This window comes from Balearica regulorum, chromosome 1 (genome assembly GCF_011004875.1).
Source record: "Balearica regulorum gibbericeps isolate bBalReg1 chromosome 1, bBalReg1.pri, whole genome shotgun sequence".
Lineage (NCBI taxonomy): Eukaryota > Metazoa > Chordata > Aves > Gruiformes > Gruidae > Balearica > Balearica regulorum.
This window is the reverse complement of record NC_046184.1, coordinates 38007462-38034409: the sequence shown is the minus strand read 5'-3', so window position 1 is coordinate 38034409 and position 26948 is coordinate 38007462. Positions and strand designations below refer to the sequence as shown.

Sequence of the window (26948 nt, the reverse complement as noted above, 5' to 3'; positions counted from 1 at the left end):
ACTTGCCACAGGTTCATAACAGAAGAAACACAAGTTTGATTTTTGCTTTCCTACTACTTTCTAGTCCGCAATGTTATACAAACATGGAAACATCGCAACCAGATCTGCTTTCAAATCCTAGATCACCCTTAATTTTCTCACATCAGAAACCAAATTTTCTTTGGAGGAAAAGACCATGCACTGTGGAATGGAGTGCAAACTTTCTATTAGTTTTTGATACCTAGTAAAAACAGATCCTGCCAGAGCTCTTCTGCATCCCTGCTCCCCAGGCAAGTAATTTTAATTGTGATTTCTCATTACTTCACAAAAAAGCATTGCCTACAACAGTAGCATTGAAAAAAGTGTCATTGTAAGAATATCTAAAGTCACAGCATCAGGAAAGTTTTGTGCGCATCTGCAAACAGCAGCACATTTAAGGTATGAATGCCAAGTAAGTTAGTTCTAAGTATTCTGAACAAAGTATCAAACACAGCTATCTCCTTAAAAAACAGACATTCTGAAGTCACATCAATTTTGTTTCAAATACTGATGAACAATTTTCACATTTATACTTTATACTACAGATCTGCTCCAAAGGTAAACAGACTGTTTATTATCCTTTAGGAAGAATTTGGAGTTGTCAGCCAAGATGAACTATTTTGCACTATGCAACAAATACTTGGACTTTTTGGTACCAGTCTTGACCAAATTTGTTCCTTGTTTTTAAGAGTTATTGCCGATATACCATAAGGAAGACTAGAGTTTAAAAATGTCAAGAATCCTAAGGAAATTTAACTATTCGGTCTGGCTTTACCTTATGAAGGCAGCCTAGGGGTTTTTTGATCTACTGATCTTGATCCAAAACTCACTAAACCATAGAAGTGAGATCAGCTACAAGAGAAATTAAGTCTTTAAGATGCATACCAGGGTTTTCTTTTGTATCACCTAAAAGAGAAATACTTGTGTATATTGTTTTAAACTCCAGTTAGCAAAGTGAAACAGAGCTATATGCTAATATGTCAACAGAAGTTGTTATATTATCAAATACAAGTCAGTATCACTTGCAAAGCACAAGCAACACTAATAGCCACACAACACAAGAACTCTCCAAATCTTTTAATTTTGCTTCCTCCCTCCCTTTACTATCTTCTCTTCTATAAATATTTCTTATCCAAAATTCATTTTCTTCAATTGAAGACAACACTGTCAAGAAGACAGACTCTTCTGAAAGGGTGATCTTAGAAGGCAAGTAGATTTCTAACAGTTATCTGTGAAATACCACAGCACTTCAATAGTAATTTGCAGGCGTGTGAACATAAGTGTCATCTTCTTGCCTTTCATACAGCAAGTCTAACTTCCTAACAATGAAATTCCCTGCATAAAATTCCATACAAGTTTTAACGCCTGAGAGATTTAGAAGTCGGGTACAAAGGAACATCAATGGAGTAGAATTAAACTCTCAGAATTGTGATTTGCATAAGCTTCCACTTGCAATATACACAACTGCTAAGTCTCCCTGAATTAACATTTCAAAAACACAAGTTGCAGCAAATATAGTAAGGATTATCCTCCTAGCAGTTGTTTTTTAACAAGTATCATAGAAAGACCAAAATTACTAGCAAGAGATGTCACTTTCAAAAGCCTCTTCTAATAAGAAAATAAGCTACTAAACAAGACCTACCTGAAAATTTCAAGATTACTCTTTTTTTCGCTACATCAACCACCCCCCAGGCAAAGTACTGGAGCAGAAACAGCGAGAGTAACTTCAGTGCAACCTATTTCAGATTACAACCTTCAACAGCACTTGTACTAATGCCCTCATCTTTCAGAAAGTAAACCAGACCTGAAAGCAACATCTACCAATCTGATATCATTATCAGCTTTCCATGAAAAATAACTTTAGAACTACCTACCAGAGGAAGCCACTTGAGATGCTCAGAGTAACATCACAAAACAAAACCAAAGAAGTTGGAAGAAATACTCAGGTGTTCAGGGTTTGAAGAACCCTAAGAAGTGGACAAAAGTCAATCCTACCATTCTCCTGACAAAATATCAGGCTGGCTTGGCAAGAAGTTGATACAATTCCATGGTATTTTCAAGGTAGGTGCAAGCAAAACATGCTTTACAGCAAGAGCCACATCAATGAGGTTACCAGTACCAAGCCCAAACTGATCTTTCTTTTCACATACAACACTGTCCGAGAGAGCAAGCACAATATGCACTTATGTATTAGCTGGTCTTCTACATAAGCTAAAAGAGCTGTTTAATGTCAGGGGTTTAAGATGCTTTAGGAAAAGCCCCAGAAATATTTATCTGCATTTTAGACATCTAAAAAAGCCACCTTACCTCAAGTGACCGTATATAGGTTACATACTGATGAATAGTTCAATTCCAATTTGTCTTTGAACATTTTATGTTCCATGTGTGGAAAAACTAAAGCACTTCATAGCTATTTTAGAGCTTTGAGTAAGAAATCATTTGAACATTATGCATGATATAAGTGACAATCCTCTTAAGTTTTCTGTTTACCACTTCTCATCTATATTATTTTACCTGGCCTAAATTCAACCCCAACTCCTAGTTTTAAGCCTCCCCCATTACACACACCTCCTCTGTTCTCAGATTACAGCCTAAAAAATATTTTAAGTGCTGATATTGGGTGTACTTGGTGGTAAGTATTTTTCAATGACACAAACATAAAATCACTTTATTTTGATCGAATTTCATTTTAGGTAACAAACAACTAAGGCAACCAGCAAGCTCACTGTGTATCATTCCGTGCAAAGTTAAAATAAGAAGCCACCCAAATATACAAGTAACTGCCTTTTTTGTTTTCTCACAGTAACTGTGATAATTATGGAGATGGGTATACCGCAACTCCACTGAATCCTAAAACCTCTTACAATAATAGTTTGAAGTTGAAAATAACCCTGTTTTTCACAATCAAATCACTCTCAGCCAACAGAATTTTACCTACAGCCATCTAGAAGACAGAAAAAAACCACTCAGTATCCAATCACCTGACAGGTTATTTCTTGACATACACTATTATTTTTTAATAAAATTGTATGAATCAGTTATGCTTGTGTGGGTGTATTGTCTGTTTTCTTTATAGAAGCAGAAGAGCCAAAGGACTCACTCAGATGATGCTTAAGCTCAGGGAAGCATCTAATAGATGACAGGTTTCTTTTCCATCCCAGTCGCAATCAGTCTTTTCTGGCCTGTCTTGTCTGTTCTTGCCTGTTCTACAGACCTACCACATTTTCATTGCATATGCCCATTTCAGAAGTAAGAATTTAGTGAGCACTTGCTGAGCATATGGGCAAGATAATTCCCTTCTCATTCCCACATTATTTAAAAGAAACAGCCTGCTTCTCTTCCTATCAAAGGAGCTAGCCAAAAAAACTGCTGTTTGCTTCTTCCAACGGGCCCTATTCCCCCTGGGGCTGCAAGGAAGGAGGACAGATGAAACATGAGTGACACTGCCAGCACAATTCTTTAGGAAATCCATTTTCATGAGTTCCACTGAAAAGAGAACTAATAGGAAAAGGCCAAGAGCTGGCCTAATAGAACTATCAAGCAACACTGGGCTACTAGACCTTTGGCTGGACAGCCTAACCTAACTAAGCAAAAGGGCAGAAGAGAACAATTTTCCCTGCATATCAGTTCCAACTGGGTTTACTTTTTAAGAGCAATATACTCACACAGGGATCCCACATGCTCTATAGGAAAGTCCACACATTCAGAAGGAAGTTTTCTTCCAAGACAGAAAGTTCAGAATGGATTTCTTTTCAGTTACTGCTATCTGCATAGCTGAGACATTCAGCTTTACCAATCAGCACAACAGGCAAGTTTTAATTCAACCACTGAATCTGGTGGTCAGGAAGTTTACCCCAGTAGGCTGAGAGACCTTCTCCCCTATTAAAAATCATCAGATTTCATTAACACCAGAAAAAAAAAATCTAATACATGTTAGTAGAATTACAGAGCTTATTAGTACATAAGAAAATTTACATGTTTCTAATAGTTATGGCCAGAAGTTAACCACAGAATGAGTAGTGCCAGCAGTCACACTATACTGTATCTAATTTTAGCCCACCTGCATATGTTCACCGCCTTCCCAAAACACAAGACTGAATGGTAGTTAAGAGCCATGCGGACAGCAATGAAACCATTGCAAATGCTTAAGTCCTTGCTGCTACTATCCCTCCTAAACGCTAAATCCTTTACTCCTCCCCAAAGAGCACAAAACAGAATTAAGAACTATTCTGCTACCATAATGTAATGAATAATGTTTGAAAGGCAGGGAAAAAAAAAACCCCAAAAATAAAAAACAGCCCACACTGCTATTTCTGCCCTGCAACATTTAGCAGATCCCAATCTAACAGTGGCATCACTCCTTACAAGGCACTGTATACATGCCCACACGAGTACATAAATCCTCTACTATATATACACAAAGAAATACATGCACGTGTATACACGCGTTCCTCAATCATTTCAAGAAAAATGCAAGTCCCCAAGGACCTTCTAATGCTCTCACATCCCAAAACTAGCTTTTTGCATAAATTTTCATTGCTCCTGATGAAAAATTAAGACAGCAAAGGCATGATTTTTCTTTCTGATGTTAGAATCTGCACTGTCCATTTCAGAGCAGCTGAGAATTGAATTAGCATCCATCACCACCCTCAGGTGGTATGTTTTCATTTTCATATGCTTTGTGAATAGGAAATGGTAGTTTCTAAAACCATTCCAAGTTACTTTCACATATTAAAGAAGCTCCCAAGTAATTCAGGATTTTTAAAAATTGCTCTGAAATTCAAACTAAAGCACAACAATATTTCATGTATAATCACATTCTCAACTTAACTTAGAAAACAGTACTTACTAGAAAACAATACCCAATAGGTCCAGCATTTACTGCACAAAGTTTGTTGTAGCGTGTAACACCATCTGAACCTAGCATCCTTTTCAAGCCTCAGCACACATAACTGAAAACAACCTGCTTTATTACCAAACAACTACAGTTAAATCTTAGCCCTGCAGGAATCCCAGGTATCTAAATGTGCATGATTATTTCTGTGAGATTAGCATAAAGCCTTACCTTGTCAATTCTGTATTAACCATACATCTGCTACATTGAACAAATCACGTCAAATTGCTTTGTGAAGACATGCTAGAAAACAAGGTATCAATAGATTACAGCAGGGAATGCCAGGATTTGAGTCGATCCTCAAATGTCTTGCAAGCTTATTATACCCACTGGCAAGGTATATACTTAAGGAAAGACAGTTTCTCCGTGCTCCATCCTATATAGAAAGATTATACTAAGATGGAACCCAGAACTGCTCAGTAAGGGATGTCTGGGAATGCAAAGGTCAATTAACAGTTGTATATCCAGCTGCAGAAAGAAACTGCTCTTACCCTTCACCTAATACTTACTGTTGACTCCCACATCCTCAGCTACTCCAGAACCTCTCATTCTCAGGTATGTGAATCCCAGTATCAGAAAGAACAAGCATGCAGCAGTTAAGAGGAACATGGACAGGTAATGTGCACTGAAGCCTCCAGTGGTGGATACCTCCTCTCTTTTGAACTGTTGGAGAAGCTCCTCCTCAGGCTCTGAGAGATTTTTCTTGTAGGTGTTTTTCAGGTAGGTATGATTTGAACCCGTATGATTGGAGTGGTTGAGTCTTAGGGAGGAGGTGGTTCCACCCGGGGGAAGGCTATTAGTAGCTGAATAGATCCTGGATTCAACATTATAGCTACCAGCAGCACCGCTGAGAACATGATTATTGGTCGCTTTCCTAATGGTGCCTGGAGGATCAGTGATTTTACTGCTGTCCGCGTCCGTGATCGGTGGTGGCAGCAACAATACTGTAGGGGATTTCTTAGGTAGGCCAATGCGGTATCTGAGGCTGGGAGGACTAGAGTCCAGATTTTCACATCCTCCTCCCCCCGCGGCCGCCTCCTCCTCCCGATTTCTGCCCCTGTCTAGACTCCCGGCAGCAGCAGCCGCCTCCGCCGCCGCCCTGTCATTCGTTACGACTACACCAGCACCACAGCCTCCGCCAGCCCTTTCTTGGCCCGTCTCCATCACGCCAGCGCCGGCTGCAGCGCATTTGCTTCTTATGAATGGAGAAGGAGACTTGCTGAGGCTCCGTCTGGGCCGGCGAACTGCAGACTCCTCCTTCGGTACCTGCTGCTTGGCCCCCGCCTCCTCCTCCTCCGAGTCGGAGTACTTGTCCCTGCTGCCGCCGTAGGAGAGGAGTCGGTTACCGTTCACGGTCCGGTTCTTCCACCGCTCCTGCTCGCTCTCCTCCTCCTCTTCGTCGTCCTCCTCCCCTCCTTCCTCGTCGCCGTCCCCGGGCTCCCGCACACCCTGAGCCGCCGCCGGTCTCTTGGCCGCCGCCCCCCACCAGGCGTTGGGTTTCCGCCTGGCCGCCTCCTCCGGGGGGGAGCTGTTACTCACGCCGCAGGCGCCGTGGGGGGCGGCGGGCCTCAGGCCGCGGAAGAGGGGTGAAGCCCGCTCCCTCCTGCTGCCGGCGCCGGCCTGGCTCCGGGGACTGGTTTCCACATCCGACTCGTCCGAGCTGAAGCCCAGCAGCACTTTGCCGCCCCCGGCAGGGGGTGCTGCGCGGCTCCGACCGCTCCCGGCGGCAGCCCCGGGGAGGTAGGGGTGCTCGGCGCCGACCAGCCGTGCGCCCACGGCCGGGGCCGCTCGCCCGGGGCCGCCGCCGCCGCCCGGCGCCGCTCCGGCCCCCGTGTTATTGTTGTTGCTGTTCCGGGTCTTGTTGGCGCCGCTGCGGGCCCCAGCCCGCTCATCCTCTCGTAGTTTCTTCAGCTTCTTCAGGTAGACGGGCCGGGTGCTCTCGGTGACCGGCCCCGGGGAGAAGCCGAAGCGCCTCAGCTCCAAGAAGAGCTCCTCGTCCGTGAGCTGCGCGGCCGTCGCCATTTTCCGCTCCCCCGCCGCCGCGGCGTTTCCTACCCACGCGCCGCGCTCCCCGCCGGAACTGACGCGTGCGCACTCGGCTGTGGCCTAGACCTGCCTGTCACCCCGCGGGCGCCGCCCGCCGGAGCCAGACAGGGGAAGGGGGGAGGCGGGGCCGCGCCGCGCCGGCGGCCCCACCCCCGCCCCGCCGCCCAGTAACGGCTGGCGCGTGGGGGGGGAGGGGGGCCTGGGGCTGGCGTGCGCGGCGCCTCGAGCCGCCTGTGTAAGACGTCGGCCCGCCCGCCCTCCGTGTGGGATCTCGCGCTGCGGCGGGGGGCGGCCCGGCGGATCCCCCCGCTCCGCCGCCGGGTGCGGGAGCGGGGGTTTGAGGCGGGTATCGCGCCGCGGTAGGCGGCGGTTAGAGGCGAGGAGGGCACCCCCCGAAACGGGCTGCACCCCACAACTGCGCGCGTAACCTGTGGGAGGTGTTTTCGGCGGGGGTCGGGAAGTCGTGGCGTACGTACCCCCGGCGGTCCTGGACAGGCCAAACTCGGAGGTGCGAGGAGCGGCTAGGGTTGGCGGCGGTCGCTTCTGGAGCTGGAAGGGCAGATCTAGTCAGAAACGCGCTATTTTGTGCACACCTGTAAATAGGCGTTAAAACGTGATTGCTAGTTGAATGTCTGATCGTTTGGAGATAAACTGCAGTGAGAAGTGTCAGACCGAACATCAGACATCTTTTAACACCATTTCCAGGTTACAAATTTAGCCTGGTAACGGCTGAAGGAATCCAAAGAGCGCACGTGCGCACCTTTCTTGGGCCCTTCCCCCAGGTGGCAGTGAGTGTGCTCGCTTCCGCCGATGGCGCTGGGTGAACTTTCCTCTTTCGGAAGTCTAGCACCAGAGCATCACAGCTGTGAGGAGACAAATGAAGCGTAATGGCATGAATGCTCTGGGAAGCTGCACCCTTACTGTCAGTGGCTTAGCACCACCCTTGTTAAGTCTGCAATTGCCTGGACGTATTTTGCTCTGCGCTTACCTACTGCTTTATCACATCATAAATACAGGAGGCTGGGTTTCCATTTTGACCTAACTCTGGCCTTATAACACCATGTGCAGAAGTGGTCCAAAAACAAGATCCAACTGCAGGAACAGTTGTACGTTCCCCCTCACAGTCTGCTGCAGTGAGGACATGGTGGATGTGCCCTCCTAATGTCAAAACTGAAGTTGCTAATCTTGTTATTGAGGAACATTTGCAGAGCAGGAGTTAGGGTAGCTGTGAGGCAGCCATGTGCTGAAGATCAAATCAAGTGTACAGAGCTAGAAGAGTGGCTTGAAGCCATATTTCATGATAATGGTGATGATGATGATGATGATGAATGGTGATGATTAACTCCTGTACCCCACCCTCCATTTCTGACCAGCCACACCTGGGAACGTAGAACCCATCCTATTGCTCATCTAAGCCTCCTATAACACAACTCTTCTAAAGCTGGGAAGCACTAGACAAGGGTCTATATTACTGGTGCGCTCTACTTGGCACCACTGTGCATGGCCTCCTCGTTTCCCTGGCAGAGGACCTGTTTCACATACAGCTGTATTGTACGTTGGAGCAATGCACAGAACTCCAGCTGTAAGGAAGATTACACTTGAACTGAACTCCATTACACATTAAACTGCTAATGTAAGTACACCTCCTCTGAGCTATTTCCCAATCTATAGTAGTTAATTGATATCCCAAATGCCATGAGAAATTCTTCTGACATTCCATTCCTCCTCCTCAGAAGCAACCCAAACCTTCCACCAGCTGTTTGGGATATGTGTTTGAATATGCCCCCCAGGTTCAGCGCTTACCTCCAGCTGCCTATGGCACTGGCCAAACCAAGAGCAGTCAGTCACAGGTAAGATACCATTCTGGCAAGCACACTTCTGGCTAACGCCAGCTTGGGCACCTTCCTGGTATTAGAAGAATGTATGCTGTCCTACAAGAGTTCAAGATCCTGTGATATTACCAATGCAACTCATATGTTCTGTCTGTTTATTACAGCAAGGGCATGAGTTAGTTTATAAAACTGTTTACTTAGCAGCAGGAGGGCAGTAAATACTACAAATTGTTAACAATTGAATCATCTCCTGCAAAACTATAGCATGTAGATACACAGAACAGCTGACTGAAAAGTCTGCATATTCCAAGTAATGCTTTAAAATCTGTGTGCCAAAATATTTTGAAATGTTTCAAAAATATGTCTTCTGGTTGATACTGAAGTAAGGATACTTCCACTACCAGTCCAAAATCTCAACATTTCTTTAATAGTTTACATTAGTATCAATAATATCAATACCTCATTAGTATCAATACCTCCATGTAGTAAATTTTTAAGTAGATAGTGAAAGTCGATACTTTTTAAAAGGTAAATGTTGACTGTAGGGAGTGTGAAGACCGTTCTTCATCAGGAAAGAACTGGTTGTTGTGTTTTGAATAAGACGTTTTGTTTTATATTTTCCGTCTCATCCTTAAAGGATTGGTGTTCTTAGGAAACTGCCGGTTCTTCCGTTGGGTGAAAAGGTGTTCTTCTGGAAGTTAGCAACCATACTTCTGTCGATGTCATTGGACCGAGATTTGAAGTTGTACCTTAATACCTCTTTTACCTTTCTTTCCTGATTCCAAGTTTGTGTGATGTTTATGCATTTTTGTAAGTTCTTAGAATCTATGAATGACAGTTGCCTTTCTAGGGTTAGCACATCTTTTACTGCAACTTCCTCTAGCAACTAATGCAACCCAGTCTCTATACAACTCACTGTTGCAGACCTGAAGCATTTAGAAATCATGAGTCACACTTAAAAGAAATGTGATCCTCTTATAAAACTTACGATGTTGTAAATGCTGGTGTCTACCTTTTGATTTTTGAGCCTTAAGATATGCTCAAGTCATGTTCACATTCTCTTAGGAATGTGATGTTAATAAATGTGAATGTTAGTGAAGAGTAGGAATGTGCTTTTCCTTTCTTTTTAATGAAAGTGGAGATAGTCACATAATCACAGAACTCCAGGAACTAGTACTCTTAAGACAGTACGCATAGGAAGAAAACACTCTTCACTCTGAAAAGTGAAGGAGTATGGAAGGAATAACACCATGCACCACTACAGATTAGGGGTTGACCTGCTGGGAAGCAGCTCTGCAGAGAAGGATCTGGGAGTGCTGGTGGACAACAAGCTCTCCATGAGCCAGCAACGTGCCCTCATAGCCATGAAGGCCAATGGCATCCTGGGGTACATTAAGAAGAGCGTGGCCAGCAGGTCGAGGGAGGTTCTCCTCCCCCTCTGCTCTGCCCTGGTGAGGCCACATCTGGAGTTCTATGTCCAGTTCTGGGCTCCCCAGTTCAAGAAAGACAGGGGACTACTGGAGAGAGTCCAGTGGAAGGCTACGAGGATGATGAGGGGAGTGGAGCATCTCTCGTATGAGGAAAGGCTGAGAGAGCTGGGTCTGTTTAGGCTGGAGAAGAGAAGACTGAGAGGGGATCTTATCAACACTTATAAATATCTAAAGGGTGAGTGTCAAGAGGATGGGGCCAGACTCTTCTCAGTGGTGCCCAGAGACAGGACAGGGGGCACGAACTGGAACACAGGAAGTTCCACTTGAATATGAGGAAAAACTTCTCTACTCTGAGTGTGACCGAGCACTGGAACAGGCTGCCCAGAGAGGTTGTGGACTCTCCTTCTCTGGAGATACTCAAAACCTGCCTGGACACGATCCTGTGCAACCTGCTGTAGGTGGTCCTGCTTTAGTAGGGGGCTTGGACTAGATGATCTCCAGAGGTCCCTTCCAACTCCTACCATTTTGTGATTCTGTGGAAACAAGCTGTATTAATCTATTTTTAAACATATTTACTCTGGATTATCCAGTTGTTTCAAATACAACATGATGGAACATGAAATAATTTTTTGCTTATAAAACTGAACAGGCTTTTTACTAAGAAAACTAATTTTTAAATATTACAGGTGCTGCTACCATGCTAGTTCTGTGTGAACAGACTCACTTGCACACCCCTCTTCTAAGTTCTTATTTCTTCTCCTTACAACTTCCATGGGATTTTTTGTAATGAGAGTGAATCCATCTTTGTTAAAGTTAACAGTGGTGTAATGGTAGTAATACGTACCATTTGTTTATGTATTGACCATGCCGTTCTGCATGTGAGCCTGTGTGTTTTGCTGATATACCTTTTGCTGATAAGCTTTTCTTTCCTGAGGGCATCCTACTAATACTCAAAAGGCTGATGCCATCTTTTGCCTTTGCATTGTTGCTTATTTGTGGCTAAGATGTGGCCACCCGGAAGGTATCTAATGCTCACACTTCCCGTGTGGTGCTGGACTACTTGCATATTGCAACAGCATGAGCACAGTGTGCTGGCTACCCTACGGCCCGCAAAGAGGCTGTGCGTTTCCAGATTACAGTTCTTGCGTAAATGTCCCACAGTACCACAAAGTGTGTGATGACTTGCTATGACTGTGCAGTTCTTGTCACTAAAAGTGAGCCGTTTTAGTTCATAAGTCTGAGATTTCATAAGGCAACAGAATCCCTTTCTGCAGTTAATAATTTGCCTTTCATATAAACTATACTGATCCATAGACTAGCATGTTCTCAACTGGGTGGTCATCCCTGACCAGGTCATATAATTCCTGGCTTACTTTATTACGTCTGTATTACTAGGCACTGGCCATTTCAATGGGACTGTTGGAGGCATTACTGCTGACTGTTGAAAAAAAAAAAAAATGCACAAAGCAGAACTCCACATCCTTAAGACTGGCTTAAAAAACTGTATTTATTTAAAAAGGACTGTTTGTTTATGTATGAGCTTTTCACTCAAATTTGTGTTATGTGTTCAGTTCTTTTCTCGGGATCCAGAATGGCTAGGTATATTTATTTTAAAACCTGAACCCAAGCTGTCCAACTCCACAGGAACTGAGCTTAAAGAAGAATGCCAGCTATCGGAAGACAAGAGGTTTCATGACAAAGTGTGACAAAGAAATAATAAGGAAAAAAAGCTAATAGGAAAAAAAACCAACAATAGAGACAAGGGCTTTAGGAATAAAACAAATAATAGTGGCTAAAAGCTGATGTTTATTATGGTAGTAAAATTTTACCTTCCACCCTCTTTTTTTCAGGAAGCTAGCAGAAACATAGTTTCAGAGAGGCAGCTGTATGCAATCATCAATGCAGATGAATGGTTGAGAGGCCCATCCTAAAGTTATTCAGAGAGAATAGATAAATCTCATAAATAGTACAGTATCAAAATGTCACTCAGCTGTCGGTGTCTAAAACCTTCTTGCCCTGTTATGTCTCAGAGTAATTGTTGCTAGAGGACTACTGCACACTGTAATAGACAGTTCTAAGTGGGTGACAAATCAGCTCTGTAATTCATTCTCTAAAGCATTGCAGTGGATTACATCCAGAGGTTTTTTGTTTAAATTTCAAAAGGAAAAAGTGAAGCTGAGCTTGGTAATCAGGCAGAGTGTTTTTCATATTGGTTCACTACTCTTAACATACAGAAACTCTGGCTAGGTAAAATACATATTTGCCACCCAGAATTGGCAGAGGTACTTCTGCATATGTATAATACCCTACCAGGACAGTTGTGGCCAAAAGGTGTGGAAATACACTATTCTGGCTTTTGAGCATCTGCTTTCCTATTATTAGGTATCCCTTGCAAATGTTTTCAAGTTTTAAGGAATGATAAGAACTAGAGAGGCATCCTTAATCGCAGGAGAATACTGGGAAGGGATCCCGTCTGTCTGAAATCCACAGAACCCTGAAACCATGGAGATGCCTCATTTGCTCCATTCCTGTACCTTTCTTACTTAAGGAAATACCTGTGAACACCATGCAGGATGGAGACATGTTGAATACACCTGATGAGATTTTTTTGTGATGTCCTAAACAACCTTTAATATGGGCGTATACATGGCACTCTTGCCTGGGACCTTGACAGTGTTTGGTGGCAATGTGAAGAGCAGCGTCGACATAGCCACAAAGAGCTCACTATTTACAATTACATCCCTGACTTTGATCCAAGGCTAATGTCTTGAAAACTTATGTTTATTTCATTCATCTAATAATGTTCAAAAGAAGAGCCATCATTCATTGAACAGAAAAAATGAAGTTTACATTTTACGTTTTTATTTAAGGCTAATTGTGTAATGCATTTCTTGTGCCTCAAAGCACTAATTTCAGTTTATTCAATGAATAAGCAGAGTATAAATACATACAATAGAAAAATATAACCAAATATAAGAAGTTCAGAATAGGCCTGCCGTCTGCTTTCTTCTATTTTCTTTCTTCAATGCTTTCCCTCCATGTCATTAGGCTGCTGCAAAGCACTAAATTCAGTGTATTCCAAACAATGACTGGTATTACTATTTATGTTTGTTTAGCACTTGGAGACCTGACCCATTTTCATTTCTCTCTGGTACCTGGCACTGTGCAAACACAAGAGAAGATATTCCCTGTCTCTTGAGTACATACTTGCCTCCATTACCTCCCACCTGAACTGCAGGCAAGATACATAAGCAGGAAGCCAGCAGCCCTTAGAAAATACCACGTTCCTACGGAAAGCACTTGTACATCTCAGCAACCCAGACTGCCACAAGCATCTCAGTCTCTCCTGCTCTCAGCTTCTTACTGAGTATTGAATCGATCCTTTTGTTGTGAGCGCTCAGTGGTGTGGGCCTGGCATATTTAAAAGATTTCCTTAAGCTGTGCAATTTCCACTGTCAATAACTCCACTCACATAGGAAATTTCTCCCGTAGAGGAACAAAGAACTTCCATAAGAAGCACTCGGAGACAATGGGGACAAAGTCCCACTGGCCCTGAGGGCTACCATTTCCTACTCCAAGTACATGCCGCATTTCTAGAACTTTGTTTTCTCTCATAAAAATCAAGTACATTTAGGGAGTGTTCACAACAATAACTGTTTGGCCTACAGCTAAGTTACCCACATCTCCATCTAAAGGGATGCTTGGTCCTACCCGAACCAAAGCTTCGGTGTCACACATCATTGGAGTCTCTAGCATGCACAGCCCACTCTGGTTGTCTGCCACATGTAGATGTCATCATTGTACTCAGTTCCCCTCTGTGAGAATGATGCACTGAAAGTTTTCCTTCAGCACTGCGTAGCTGTCCTCCCCAAACTACACTGAATGGCTTCTGCCCCATTGCTTCAGCTTCTACTCTGTGGGGTATGACGTGGCAGCAAGCCCCATGGTGGAGCACATTCATCCTTCACAGGTGCTGAACTCAATATGCCTGGTTGGTGTATGGCAGAGAGGCCCAGGTTTCACCACTTTGAAAGGCATTAAGGTGTCTGTCCTCTGCTCAGGAAAAGGTGTCTACAACCCCAATACACATTCTGTCCCTATTATTCCTCTTAGGTTGACCCAAATGTAAGCAAAGTGTTCTTCAGAGACAGGATCCTTTGTCAACACTGATGAGCATCTTGGTTGGGGAATGGAGCTAGGGATGCCAAGAAACTTATGCCCTGGCCCCACAATAATGTCCTCCAGTTATGGGGCCTTTTGTTCTTAACTCTGCATGCTCATTACAGACTAGAGATCCACCTCTCCTATGTCGGACTTCATATGAAGGCTGGATCCTTGAAGTCCAGGGTGTACCATGTAGCATCTAGTTCAAAGATGTTATTTAATTTCTCAGACCAAAGACACATCTGACAAGCTACTCCTGGTTATTCTACCTGACCTGAAAAAAGATGGCCTTCACCTTGCTGAACTTGCATTAGAACTGCAGTCCTTTTACTGTAAACTGTTGGACCAGCTCCAATATTACTTCTGGGAAATCCTCACAGCAGCAAAACCCTCGTCCTCTCCCTGCAGAGCCAGATGAGCAATGCTTTCTGCCAGCTCTCCAGCTCACCTCTCCATCCCTCTATGACTGCGGTTGGGCTAGAGTGGAACACCTCCCTTTTCTTGTGGAAAAGAAGCATAAAAAGGAAAAGAAGCACACAGAAATGAAAAAGGGAGAAGACACAGTAGAAATAGGAGAAAGAGTATCAAAAAGAAGTAAGGAAAGTAAAAGGAATAGAAGAAAGCAGAGGAAGCAGCAGAAAGTAGTAATAGCAAAATACCCAAGGAATTTAGAGCCAAATACTGAAATGACTGCTTCGTACCACATGAAGCTTTGCAGGACAGCAGTGCTCTTACAAGGACTGTTAGAGGAAATGTTTGGAAGAGCTTTATGTGCATATGGGATGAGGTCGGGCAGGGGAAAGAAGGTGGTTTTTTCAGCTATTTATCCATGCTGTGTAGGGAGCAGTAGATGGAGGAATGAACTCCCTTCTCATCTCTACCATAACATCATCTGGAGTGCAGACAGTTGTGCTCCAGATGTCTATGGAAAATGAAAATAGCATTTGCAAAGCTGAAGAATTTGGGGCCCATAGCACACAGGTGATGTACTCTCTGAGCAACAGAATAGAGGCTTCTCTAACTTACCACTTTCTATCATCTACAGACACAGCTTTCCCCTGGCTAAATCAGTCCTTGTGAAAACTTTCTGGGAAAAAATAAACACAGCAGGAAAAAGAAAATATTACCTAATATAACAGTGTCCTGAACATAAAATTCTCCCCTGCAAAGAACCTGTAAGAAAAAATGAACCAGCCATGTATATGGCTGATATACTAGTGGGGTTTTCAGCCAGTTGTGATCTTCAAAAAAAAGCTTAAATGAAACATGCATTTCAGTGTTAGCAGAATGGAGAACCCAAGTGACTCACCTAAGGTCATAAAGAAGACTGTGGCAGAGCTATAAACTGAGTTAATGTCATGAGGGCACCAGGCAGGAAATGAAGAGCCTTGTTCTTTGCTGTTGGCTCTGACACTGACTTGCTGTGTGGCAAATCACTTCCTCTTCAGGTGACTCAGTTTCTCCCATAGGCAAATGGAAATAATGATTCATCTTTGTAAAAATCCTTTAAGAATGAAAATGGAAAATGCTATAGAAGAATGAAGTAGGAATTCCATTCCAGTGCTCTCCCCAGCCCATCCTTTGTCCTCTTCTTGCTGGATTTTTTGCAAAATGATGTCTTTGTTACTGTGAATGGTATTTTGTTAGGGATAATAAAGCTGAAAATTATATAGCAAAAGCATGTTAATGAATTAAATGTCGGATAATTTTCATTATATGCTATAAACAAACAGAAGATGTACTAAAAGAAAATTATCTGCGTTGCAGACTCAGGCAAAAAATGAAATGCCAGTTCACTGCCCAATCTGGAGAAAAAAACAGTATGTGACTATGTAATTTTAAAAGTTGTCATAATATAAGCTGAAACAAGGTGGGCATATATTATTAGACCCTTAGAAGTGTGCTGAAACAGGCACAGGTAGAAGAACTGAATGAGAACATAAAAGTAAGATTATAATTTTAAAGTCAACAACCTCATTTACAGAAGAAATAGAAAACATATAGCAGTTGAGGTAAGGCACTATAAGAGGACAAAAAGGCCTTACTTTGTGGGTTGGTACCCAGGGATACTGAATTAACCCTGCTACAGGCTTCAAGAAGGAAAATGGGGAAGATGATAGGCAAACCAAAGTTTCAAATGAACCTTTTGTAATGTATGCCTTATCTTCTAAGTGTCCAAGTTCAGAAGTACGTCAGACCAGTTTTAGAAACACTAATCATTCAGAAATATAAGTTAAATTCATCAGAAAACCATGTAGAAAAATATAGGAGGGAAACTTCTCCAGCTAAGATCTATGATAGCGATTATTAATTACTTGAATTAAAGTTTTCAGTATCATACATGCACATTTGTAACCTAGTGTACACCTGCTGTTTGTTATAACCATATGAAAATCTACAAACAGCCAATTAGCCAGCTGATCTTATATTGACCAAGGTGGAAGCTTCAAATTAATGCTTAAATCTACATTTTACATATGCAACTGAACATACATATTTTAGAAATGATGTTTCAATTTTATTTATAAAATGTTTTAAACCCTCTGGCATTGAGAATATTGTGCAATCTCAGTAAGACCAATATCCAATAGGTCTTAAACATATTTTTGCTTTTGCTGTTACCCAGGCTAGTTTTGCATGCTCCTTTATCCTAAGCTCAAGAACAACTCCATACCCATTCTTAGATACATCTGGACCGATTTTGATTGTCTGAAAGACTATATATTTGTGTATGAAGCTGAATTGTTGCATGAAAACAGTAGTTGCATCAATTGCTTCCATATATTTTGCATTATGCTGTGACATTTATTTTACATCACTGCATTGTAATTTGGTTTTAGTTTTCTTTTATAACATCTCTTTGCTTTCCATGGCTTTTTAACTGACTCTCTGGAGCATTTCCTGTTTAAATTATCAATTACTGAAGCCATGCTCTAGGACCTATTACTCCTTACTCCTTCCCCTAGGAAACATTTTACTATGCACAGTTCAGTATTTTTTTACATCATTTTACATCATTCATATTGACATTGTGTTGGCTGTACAAGTACACTCGTTTGTTCTGTTAACTGGAAGTCTGGGCCCTTTTAAATCTATCTGCAGTTGTCATTAGGATTCTCTGAAGAACTCATGCCAGACAAAGGTCTCTAAATACATGTTGTAGATAATGTATACATTTTAACACTCTCATTATCCACCCATTGCTCTGAGAATTCATGTTTTAGTTCCAATTTTTCCATAATCTCACATTATTTCTTCTTCTTTTGACATCTGGTAATGCTGTAGTGCTGTAACTTACGTAATGAATGGATTGCTGAGGATACATACAAATTCCAGATACTCCATTACTCCCTTCACTGAATGTCTTCTTTCTGTGGGTTTCTGAGTTGGATTTTTTTGTCTTAGCATACCCACTCTGCTTCGCCTGTTTGGTATTCACTGTGGGGTACTCAGTACTATGTGAACTATGCGATTCAAGACCATGCTGTGTGTAAAGGAGAACATTAACCTATTAACAAACATGCTGTGAGGTTGCTGTTCTCTCTCTGCTTCAGGTGCTGCGTGTGCAGTTTGGAACAAAAAAGGCTCTTGCTTGTTCTCTGCAGGCTGCCACTTGTGTAAAACTGTTTCTGGCTCCTGCCTGTTGTGCAAACCTCCATCTCCAGGAATTACTATGACAAAGAGAAATCCCAATGTTGAGCTCTCTAAGCAGTGTAGTCCTCTCGTCCTCTACGTCACTCAGGCACCCGCTGTCACTACCTGCCATAGACATGAACCCAAAAGTCCTCTGGAATGCCTATTGCTTTCAGTAAAAAAAGCAGTACTAGCCTTCTGCAGAGATTCACAAGTCTCTTATTTTCTCAGAATACCCTATTTTAATTAGATTATTTTCAGATGTGTCATTGAGTAAATATGGAAGAACTTTAATGCAATTAAAAAGGTTTAATGCCAGGCATGTCATATTCTGTTGCTGATTGGATCCTTTCATAGTTTTTGAATTTGCCAACACCCTGTCCTTCTACATCTGTTACTGCATTTCTTCTCTCAGCTTTCTTCCCTGCATGTCAAGGATTACAACCCTTGCCATTCAGTTCCTCAGTTCCTTTACCCGCCATTACCAAAGGGACCGAAAAGCCTTTGCCCTCAGTTCAGGTATTTTGATTCTCAGTACCCACTCCCACACAAAACTCACCTCTTAATCTGCTCCATGCTGAGGCAGCTGAAAGTCAGTGAATATTTTATTTCCTCATGTGTGAGAAATTAGGCTTCGCATGTGTAATAAACGTTAACAGAAAACAAAAAGTGCAGCTTGAATGCCCAGGGAACAGAGAAATGAAAACTTCTGCAGCAGAAAATAATTTGCTGGGGAAAGGAATATCCCACAGTTAGAGAATGTAAGAGGCCATAATTATAAGTTCTTTATTTTCATGGTATAGTCTTCAGTTGTTTCAGATCACCTCAGTGTGTTATTTTTTTCCTCTATCTAGCTTTATAGCTCAATATAATTCACTTACTTCTAAATGATGTTGTATTACAGAGCTTCCCTTGTATTGGGACATGTTGGTATACCTTTGCCTACTTGCTATGTAAGCAGATCTTCCACGTGTCCTATCTTCTGCTAACACACAGAATTTGAATGGAGCTCCTACAAAGCACTCCTTCCAGCTTTCCCATCTGTATGCTCCCAGCTCTCTGGCTGCATGGTAAGGAAAGCAGCAAAACTAAGAAATTCAAGAGATTTTGCTCCAAGGAGAAAACTTACTGTATTCCCTTTTCTGTAAAAACATGGCCAATAGGCTGTGGGGTTTTAAAAAAAAAAAAAAAAAAGTGACAGGAAAGGAAGAGCTGACAAATAAGCAGCTCCCCACAGTGTCGTACTTCTGACACCACCTAAAATCCACACACATGAAATGCAGGATACAGGTGAGAGAGAGCTGTGCAGTATAGCGGCGCCAGGAGCCCGGGGTGATGCCTCAGCAGCTGCCCAGTCATTCCAGGAAGATGGAGGCATCAAACATATATAGTGAGACAGAAATTCTGGCCCCATTAGGTCAACAGCGGTTTTACCACTGACTTTATTTAGTCTAGGATGGCATCCCGCGTGCCTGACTCATACCAAAACTCTGAACTGAGTATCAGGATCCCTGCCCTGCCTACCCTTGCTCTTCTGGTTCTTTGCCAGTTCCAGCACAGGGAAGGTTTGAACTGGGAGATGAATGGGGCTGTGCTCCCCTTCCATTAGCACTGTTCAAAGTATTGTGTAGCTTCTCGTATAGCATGTCTGGATCCCGCTCCGCGTAGTGTAAAAAGGCAGCAGGAGAACGCAGTTGAATGGCTGTGCTTCAAAAATCACATGATTTTTGGATTATTTTGTTCTCCCATGCTGTTTAATGCCAGAGGGGAACATATGGCCCAAAGTGATTTTTTCCCACTTTACAATTCACATATTCTTTACCATATGTGAGGCATTATTTCATGCTATGGCATCTATAATCCCTCCCATGTCTATTCTTCCCTACCACAGGATGGACAATACACATTTTGTCTTTCTGCTCCTAAGGCATGGCCACTCTGATGGTCTTTTCAGGCATTGGCTATAGTTTTCCAAGAATGTTCCTAAAAGATTTTGATGTGCTTTTTTATTATGTCTGTGAGAAATTGTAATGGCATCTTTAGTTTTAACTTTGGTTCTGTAAGCGCTTAAAGCTTTCTCGCTAGGCAAGTCACAGACTACTTGATCTGTTATCAAAGAAGCTTGTATGATCCCATAGTCACAGAATTTGAGCTTTTAATCTCCAGTGTATGACATATGCATCAAAGGCTTTGTGGGCAGCCACATTCAGCAACAAATCATACAGCTGTCCTACATTTTATTCCGTTTCAGTGAACAATATTTATCAAATCTGCCCATTATCTCCTCCAAGAGATGTAGATGTTAAACCCCCTGAAGCTGATGTTGCAGGTAAGTGACTTTGATAAAAAAGATTGCTTCCTTTGGTACAATACAAGAATAATTTTGTGAAGGATGAATTTCTGTCAGCTGTTACTCATGTTCTCTGTCATTTCTAAGGTAGAAACTTAATTGCATCCACTCTTTTCTACTTCTTCCCTTTTAATTTTACTTTGCTAAGATCTTCTAGCTTTCTCTCTAAACCCCCACTAAATTCAGTGTTCCTTCGCATAAAACAATGTGCACTCGAGTGGAAAAAATAAGTCCCAGTACCTCTTCATAAGATCCAAGAAGATTTGCCCCAAACAGATGTAAGCAACTGAGACTGTTGAAAAAGAGCTAAAAGAGACTTAGTTTGTGCAGCAATGGGATAATGAACAGCACTAGCAATCTCAGAGTCTAACACAGGATTACTACAGTTTGCATCTCGTGATTGATTGATTTTCTATCTGAGAAGCTGTAATCTTCAGTTGAAGTTCCCCCTGCATTTGAGGACAGCTAGGGAAAAGTGATTCTATTGTATGTAGTAATGTGGGAGGACAGACTGCACTTCTGTCGCAGACAGGGCATTTAGAGAAGGTCTCTTTTTTTCTGCTCTACTACTAATTAGTTGCAATAAGAGATTAAATACACTTTGAGACCTATACTTATCTGTCCAAATTGATAGAAATCAACTAATCAGTTCACAGACATTGTGAACATTGTATAGAAGTCGCTTTCATAGGAAGCCAAGCAAAAAAATAAAAACAATGTTCTCAAGAAAAATCAATGGTGCGGCCTTGTGAACATATCTCTCCGAAAAGAGTATTGCAAAGGTAACAAATAGCCAGAGAAAGGGAAGCAGAATGACCAGGAACATGGAAGATACCTGAAATAAAGCAAGGATGTTCACTGTAGGGAAGGGTCAAGCAACTGGAGTCATGATAATATTTAGAGCACTAAGTAGTGGAGAGCAGAAAGATAAGGGACATTTCGTTTCCTTAGGCCGCAAAACAAGGGAATGCCTATGGAAAACAAAACAAGGCAGTGGAAAACTAGGAGAAGATTTCCCCTTCGCCCCCAGAACCGCCCAATTAGACTCTGGAATTCATTGTGTCTGAGAACAGCTAAAACCAGTGCCCGAAACAGCCTGGCAGCCTCCTGGCAGCCTCCGGCGCTTCTCAGCGGTGAGACCCCGCGGTGGCCCGGGTCCCCGCCGCGGGCCGGCGGCCTGGCGCTCCACCTAGTGCTGCCTGCCTGCAAGGAGAGCCGAGCTCGGGTCCTGAGCCCGAGCATCCCCCGGGCGAGCTTTGTTCCCAGCAAAGTAGGTCGGACAGCTGCCCTTTGTATCACCCCAGAAATCCATCCTGGTAAACAGAATGACACGGTTAAACGGGATTTTTACGTCCTCTGCGAAGAGCCGGTGTGGGCCACCAGACCCTGGACCACCCGCCTAAACTAAGGCTGCCATTTCGAGGCAATGTTCCATCCTCTCTCAAACAGCACAGCACAAAACACCTTGGTGAGGTGGTAATGCGCTCTTCATTCACTAAAAAGTACTACAGAGGTTTCTTAAATGCAAGGAACAACAGGAAACTGATAGGAATAGTTTTATAAGTACGTATTTCAATATAAAGTTTTCCTTTAATTATTTCCAAGAATATTTCACAGCTAAATACTTCAATGCAACTTGGATAAATTAATTTAATTTTTAAGTCCAATTGTTAATCTTATAAACAGGAAAGGTACAATGAATTATGTTAATACTAACTAATTTAACTATTTAGCTTAGTAAGTTTTTCAGTTCTTTTAAGGACATTATATATATATATTTTTTTTTCAATGAAAAGATCGATAACCAAGATTTGAGAAAATGGAAACAATTAAAATATACTTGCATGGAAATTATTTATAAAAATGCAGTAAAACTAAAAAAAAGGTCTACTTTTCTTTGTTTAAAATTACTTTGGTCTGATAGTTTTGAAATGAGTATTCACATCTCTCAGTCAAACACAAAATCAGTATCAGAAATGGAACTTGAAGCAATGTTAGAAGACATGTCACCAGGAGAAAGAGCTGGGAACTGATACCTTCAGGCTAATAGCAATGATAATTTTGGAATTAATTGATCAAATAGTAAGTGTGCACTGTTCCTTTTAAAAATGAAACCATTAAAGTCTAAATTTACTACACTCTATTAAAATAATTAAAATCAAATTAAAGCAGTGTGTATTTGCTACTGCAATTTAAAAGAAGGTTAGATCTTTTTTAAAAGCTGAGAAATGGCACACAAGTTATTAAAAAAAAAAAACCACCAGCATTTAAAAAATTGCAAATTCAATGACTCAAAAACTTTTAAAACTCCCAGAACGAAGACTATGCATGTAACACATGTTCATGCATCATAAGATGGTAGCTAATTTTTAGTTTTACTGCATTTTTATAAATATACAAACAATGCCTACCTGATACTTCATTTTCTCCAAACTCTACATTTTCTCTTCTCTGCTCTACTAGCCTTTTTAAAGACAGAATTACACATTTTTGCTCCACCTCTGGCATTACCTGCCTGGATTCTGGAATTCTGCAGACAACACTAAAGATCTGATGTCAGGCACCCAGAAATGAAGAACGAAAATTGGTGACTACCTGGGAAAAAGAATGAAGTAACTTGCCTATTGCCACACAGGAACGTGACAGAAACAAGGACAAGGACATCTCTCTAACTTCTTAGCAATATGATCATTTTTCCTTCTGCAAACTGCTGTCTCCTTTGCTTTTAAACTTTTCAACTTCAGCAACAGATGAGGCAACAGTTCTAAAAAGAATTGTCGTCTTCAGCACCAAGCCTCATTCAAAGCCAGATCAATTCCATGCTCTCCAATGGATGAGCCAGGAATATTGTAGGAAAAGAAATCAGATAATGAACTGTATCATAAGCGATATAAAATAGAAGACCTTTTCCACCTCTAGGGTGTGTGATGGTACAACCTTCAGAGTGTTGCTTTAACATTGTTTTTAACATTACAATGTAGACTATGTTGTAAACTAAATAATTGGAATGTTATATTCAAATAATTGAAGCTGGGATTTTTTATTTCCCATTTGAATTTTCAGAAACTTCAACATATTCCAATTCCAGCAAAACTGGAATATTCTAATAAAAATAATTCTATGATTTTTTTTTTCCCTGCCAGCTTTTAAAGCTGGTTGTTTGGGCCTAACCAGCAAGAATTTAAGGGCATCTAATTCCCAATGAATGAACTTTGTTTCTGCTGAAACTGGCAGGAATTTTGTGATTCAATTCAGTGAATAAACCCAGTGAAGGCTGAGCACTTCTGAAAATCCTGCTGCAATTTAGCATCTTCTTCCTTATTTAAATTGTGCAGGTGTTAGTTATTATCAACCAATGTTCACCACAAAGAAACAAATAAATAAAAAAATATATTTACTATTTCTGTACACCTGAGGTGAAGCAGCGTGTATAACCTTTGGGACGACAATTACCACCTTAGGCCATATTTATGCCTCGTATTATTTATGCCTTTCTCTTCCTCTTTTTATATTACTCATAACTGATGATCAAGGGCATCAGGCACTGACTTCTATATCCCTCCCTAGATACATCATCCTTCAAACTATCCATCCATTCATTCATTCATTCCAAGGCTGTCATCAGGGCGATGCTGTCAGTTGCAATGAATGTCGGAGCAGGCCACAAATCCACTATAGACGCATTCCTGTGAAAGTTGGTGGATCTTGAAGCCATGTTCACAACATAGTTCTGTTTTCCTGTATGTTTTCCATTTCATTAAACAAAGCACCACAAAATGTTCACTTTTCCAAGTATATTTCAATTTACTCTCCATAGTGCTCTCAATTCACTTTAAAAGTGACTATTATTCCCTGAAATAGGAGAAAGAAACATTTAAATAAGGGATCAGTAAGAAATATTACAAGCTTTTACCTAGGTTTTCACATTCAACGCAAGCAGACAGTATGAACACAAGCTTTGGAAACCAGATCCTCAATGAATCTCGTTGTGGTACACTACTACGGTAGAGAGAAACTCTGGAGAACACACATTGGGGTACAACAGGCCAGCCTCAGCACTAACACAGTGCCTTGGTAGAGGTTGTTGAAGAGGTACACGGTGTGCAAACAAACACATACAGAGTGTATATGGGCTGGGATAGTCTGTAGGTACTAATACATACCCACTGAACAGTATTTCAGTCACTATTTACTACTTATTTCTGCAGAAAGCAAGCTGATTGCTACTGCATTTTTTACTCAGAGATGTTGATATTGTACCACCACAGTTTCAGAATTGATGTTGTTCCAAGAATATTACTTGATAATTAAATTTCCTTCCTTTGCTAGATTTTAACAAAGGCCCTTTAGGTGATAAATAACAATGTGAATAATTGTATTATAATATACAAAATTCTTACCTCTATTAAGGTCCCATTTTAACCTCTTTCTAAAAGCTTTGTAGTTCAGATATTGTTTTTCCCCACTACCTTTCTCTTTAGTCCCAAACTTAAAATTGCCTGTATATTTTTAAGCTAATAAAAATTAATCAAATTTCATTCTTAAAATATTTTTCTGCTTTCTAAAATAAAATCCATTAGTAGCAAATTTCCAAAATAATTAACAGCTGTTCTCTTAATGCCTATCTCAAATCTCCCCATGATATAACTTTATTTGGCATGGGGTTTTTTTTTGAACATCTATTAAAAGCTAATCTCCCGATCTGTTTATTATTCAGGAGGGTCCCTGACGGTCCAGCCTGCGGGATAAGACCCCCATCACGCTGCGGGAGCAGGGGGTGCGGCGGACACAGCAGAGAGCCGCTCCGGGCATGGTGAAGGAAGGGGGAGCTGGTGCAGCCCCCCCCCCCCGCGCCCCCCCGGGCCTGGCAGGGGCGGCTGCGGCCGGCAGAGGGCGGCCTCGCCCCGGCAGTGCCCCGGGGTGTCCCGGGCCCCCCCGCCCGCGGAGCGGGAGCCGCTTTTCCGGAGCCGGCAGCACAAGGGAGAAGCCTCGGCGAAGTGCTTTCAGCAGGCCGGAAGCGTGGATTCCAGAGCAACCTCGCCCACAGGTATCCTTCTGTATCCGTCTGTAGTCAGTTAGGGGTAAGCACAGGGAGTGGGTATGGTAAAACACGTTTTGCACAAAATAATAGTAATAAATAATCACCCTTATCTAATAAGCGCCTAGAGGTGGAGCATTTCTGCTTGAGTACATACGCTGGCTCCAGCTTTTGGACCCTAAGCTTTTCCGGCAGGGCGAGTTACTAGGGAAGCACCTGAAGATTTAGGAGAACTGAATTCCAGCCTACATTTGCCCGCAAATGTGGTCCTCAGGTAAACTCGTGCAAGTCACTCCCTGCCCATGTCCCAGCTCCCCACCCCTAAAACACAAGGAAGCTGGGAGGAAAACTGTTTGAAAGTGCTGCAAGGTGCACGGGTGCCTTACATGTACTCGTATATGGAAAACGTAGAGATGTCGCTTTAGTGTTCTGCTTCTGTTTACAGGGTATTTATGAATGTATGCCTATATAAATACACACACACGCAATATGTAAACGTGTGTTTCTCTCTGGTACGCATGTGAATTGTTCTGGGAAATTTGACAATAAATTCCTGAGCCGAAAGAACGACAGAAATGAGGGAGAGATACCTACTCCAGGAGAGGAACAGCCATATGGGATTAGTGAAGTGACCCATTGACAGCAGCAAAAGATTCCTTAGAAGGAGATGCAGGAAAACTCACAGTACAGCATGTCAGTGGGAGGGCAAGGGTATTTCATGTGTTGAACCAAAAACTTTTTGCGTAAAAAAATCACTGGTACTGGTTTGGCTATGCTCTTCACACATGAAAATGAAAAATAATGACACAGCCAGTATCTTTTCCAGGTGTGTAAGCCGACATGGCAAACTCTGCTCAAACAGATTTGTCTGGAAAAGCAAGACCAACTTCATGTTGTTTCCCATGACCTGAAGAATTAAATTTCAGACACTTAACCCAGAGGTGGCTTTTGCAGTCACACAAACAGGATGGGATGGAGCACAGCAGCATCCAAGGAAACATTCAGAGGCAGAAAATACCCCCCAACTCTTTCCAGAACATTACAGGCACAAACTTGGAGGTTTTACTCAAACTTTAGCTATCTTGGTTAGTTTCAGTTTCTGAAAAAGCCTTGTTTTTTCCTTATGACAGAATCCAGAAATTTTAGAAACTTCTTTTTCCTTTAAAAGGCATGATTCTGTTTAAATAACTTTTTCAATAGAAAATTCTTTCAGCTTTACTAAGTTTCTGTATTGAGTCAGTTCTAGTTTCTGTGTAAATGGCAACACTTCAGTGTTTTCCAGTCTCCACTGTTCTTGAGACCTTCGGACAAACACAAATCTTTTCTCTCTTTAGCGTATTGTCACATCCACCACACAGTTCCCTAGAGCCGGGAAGAGCTGTCGCTGCTGCACCGTCGGGCTGATGGCTTGCTCTGCGGCCTGACCTGTCAGCGCGGGTGGGCACCTTGCCCAGCTTTGCTGGATCCCACTGGGAACCCCCCAACCAACTGCACCCACGTGCCGTTTCGGTGATGCTTCCTCAACCCCTGACTCAAACACCGC

The 26948-nt window shown here is 42.2% G+C and overlaps 1 protein-coding gene and 1 long non-coding RNA gene across 4 annotated transcripts in view; one reads left to right on the top strand and one right to left on the bottom strand.

The window, feature by feature from the left end:
- The window catches only part of LEMD3 (LEM domain containing 3), a 49340-nt gene extending 42324 nt beyond the window's left edge, over positions 1–7016 (bottom strand). For both annotated transcript variants that reach the window (XM_075745857.1, XM_075745864.1), the window contains exon 1: positions 5422–7016. In XM_075745857.1, coding sequence (XP_075601972.1) covers positions 5422–6934 — 1513 coding nt within the window. In that variant the 5' untranslated portion in view covers positions 6935–7016. The remainder of the gene's footprint in view (positions 1–5421) is intronic.
- Positions 7017–7312: 296 nt separating this feature from the next.
- On the top strand, positions 7313–25888 carry LOC142600539 (uncharacterized). Of its 2 annotated transcripts, none has more exons than XR_012834079.1 (3): positions 7313–8595; positions 8692–8808; positions 25085–25888. It is a non-coding gene; the product is annotated as an uncharacterized LOC142600539 (long non-coding RNA). The 2 variants fall into 2 exon arrangements; XR_012834080.1 differs by lacking the exon at positions 25085–25888 and adding an exon at positions 22831–24004.
- Positions 25889–26948: the final 1060 nt, after the last annotated feature.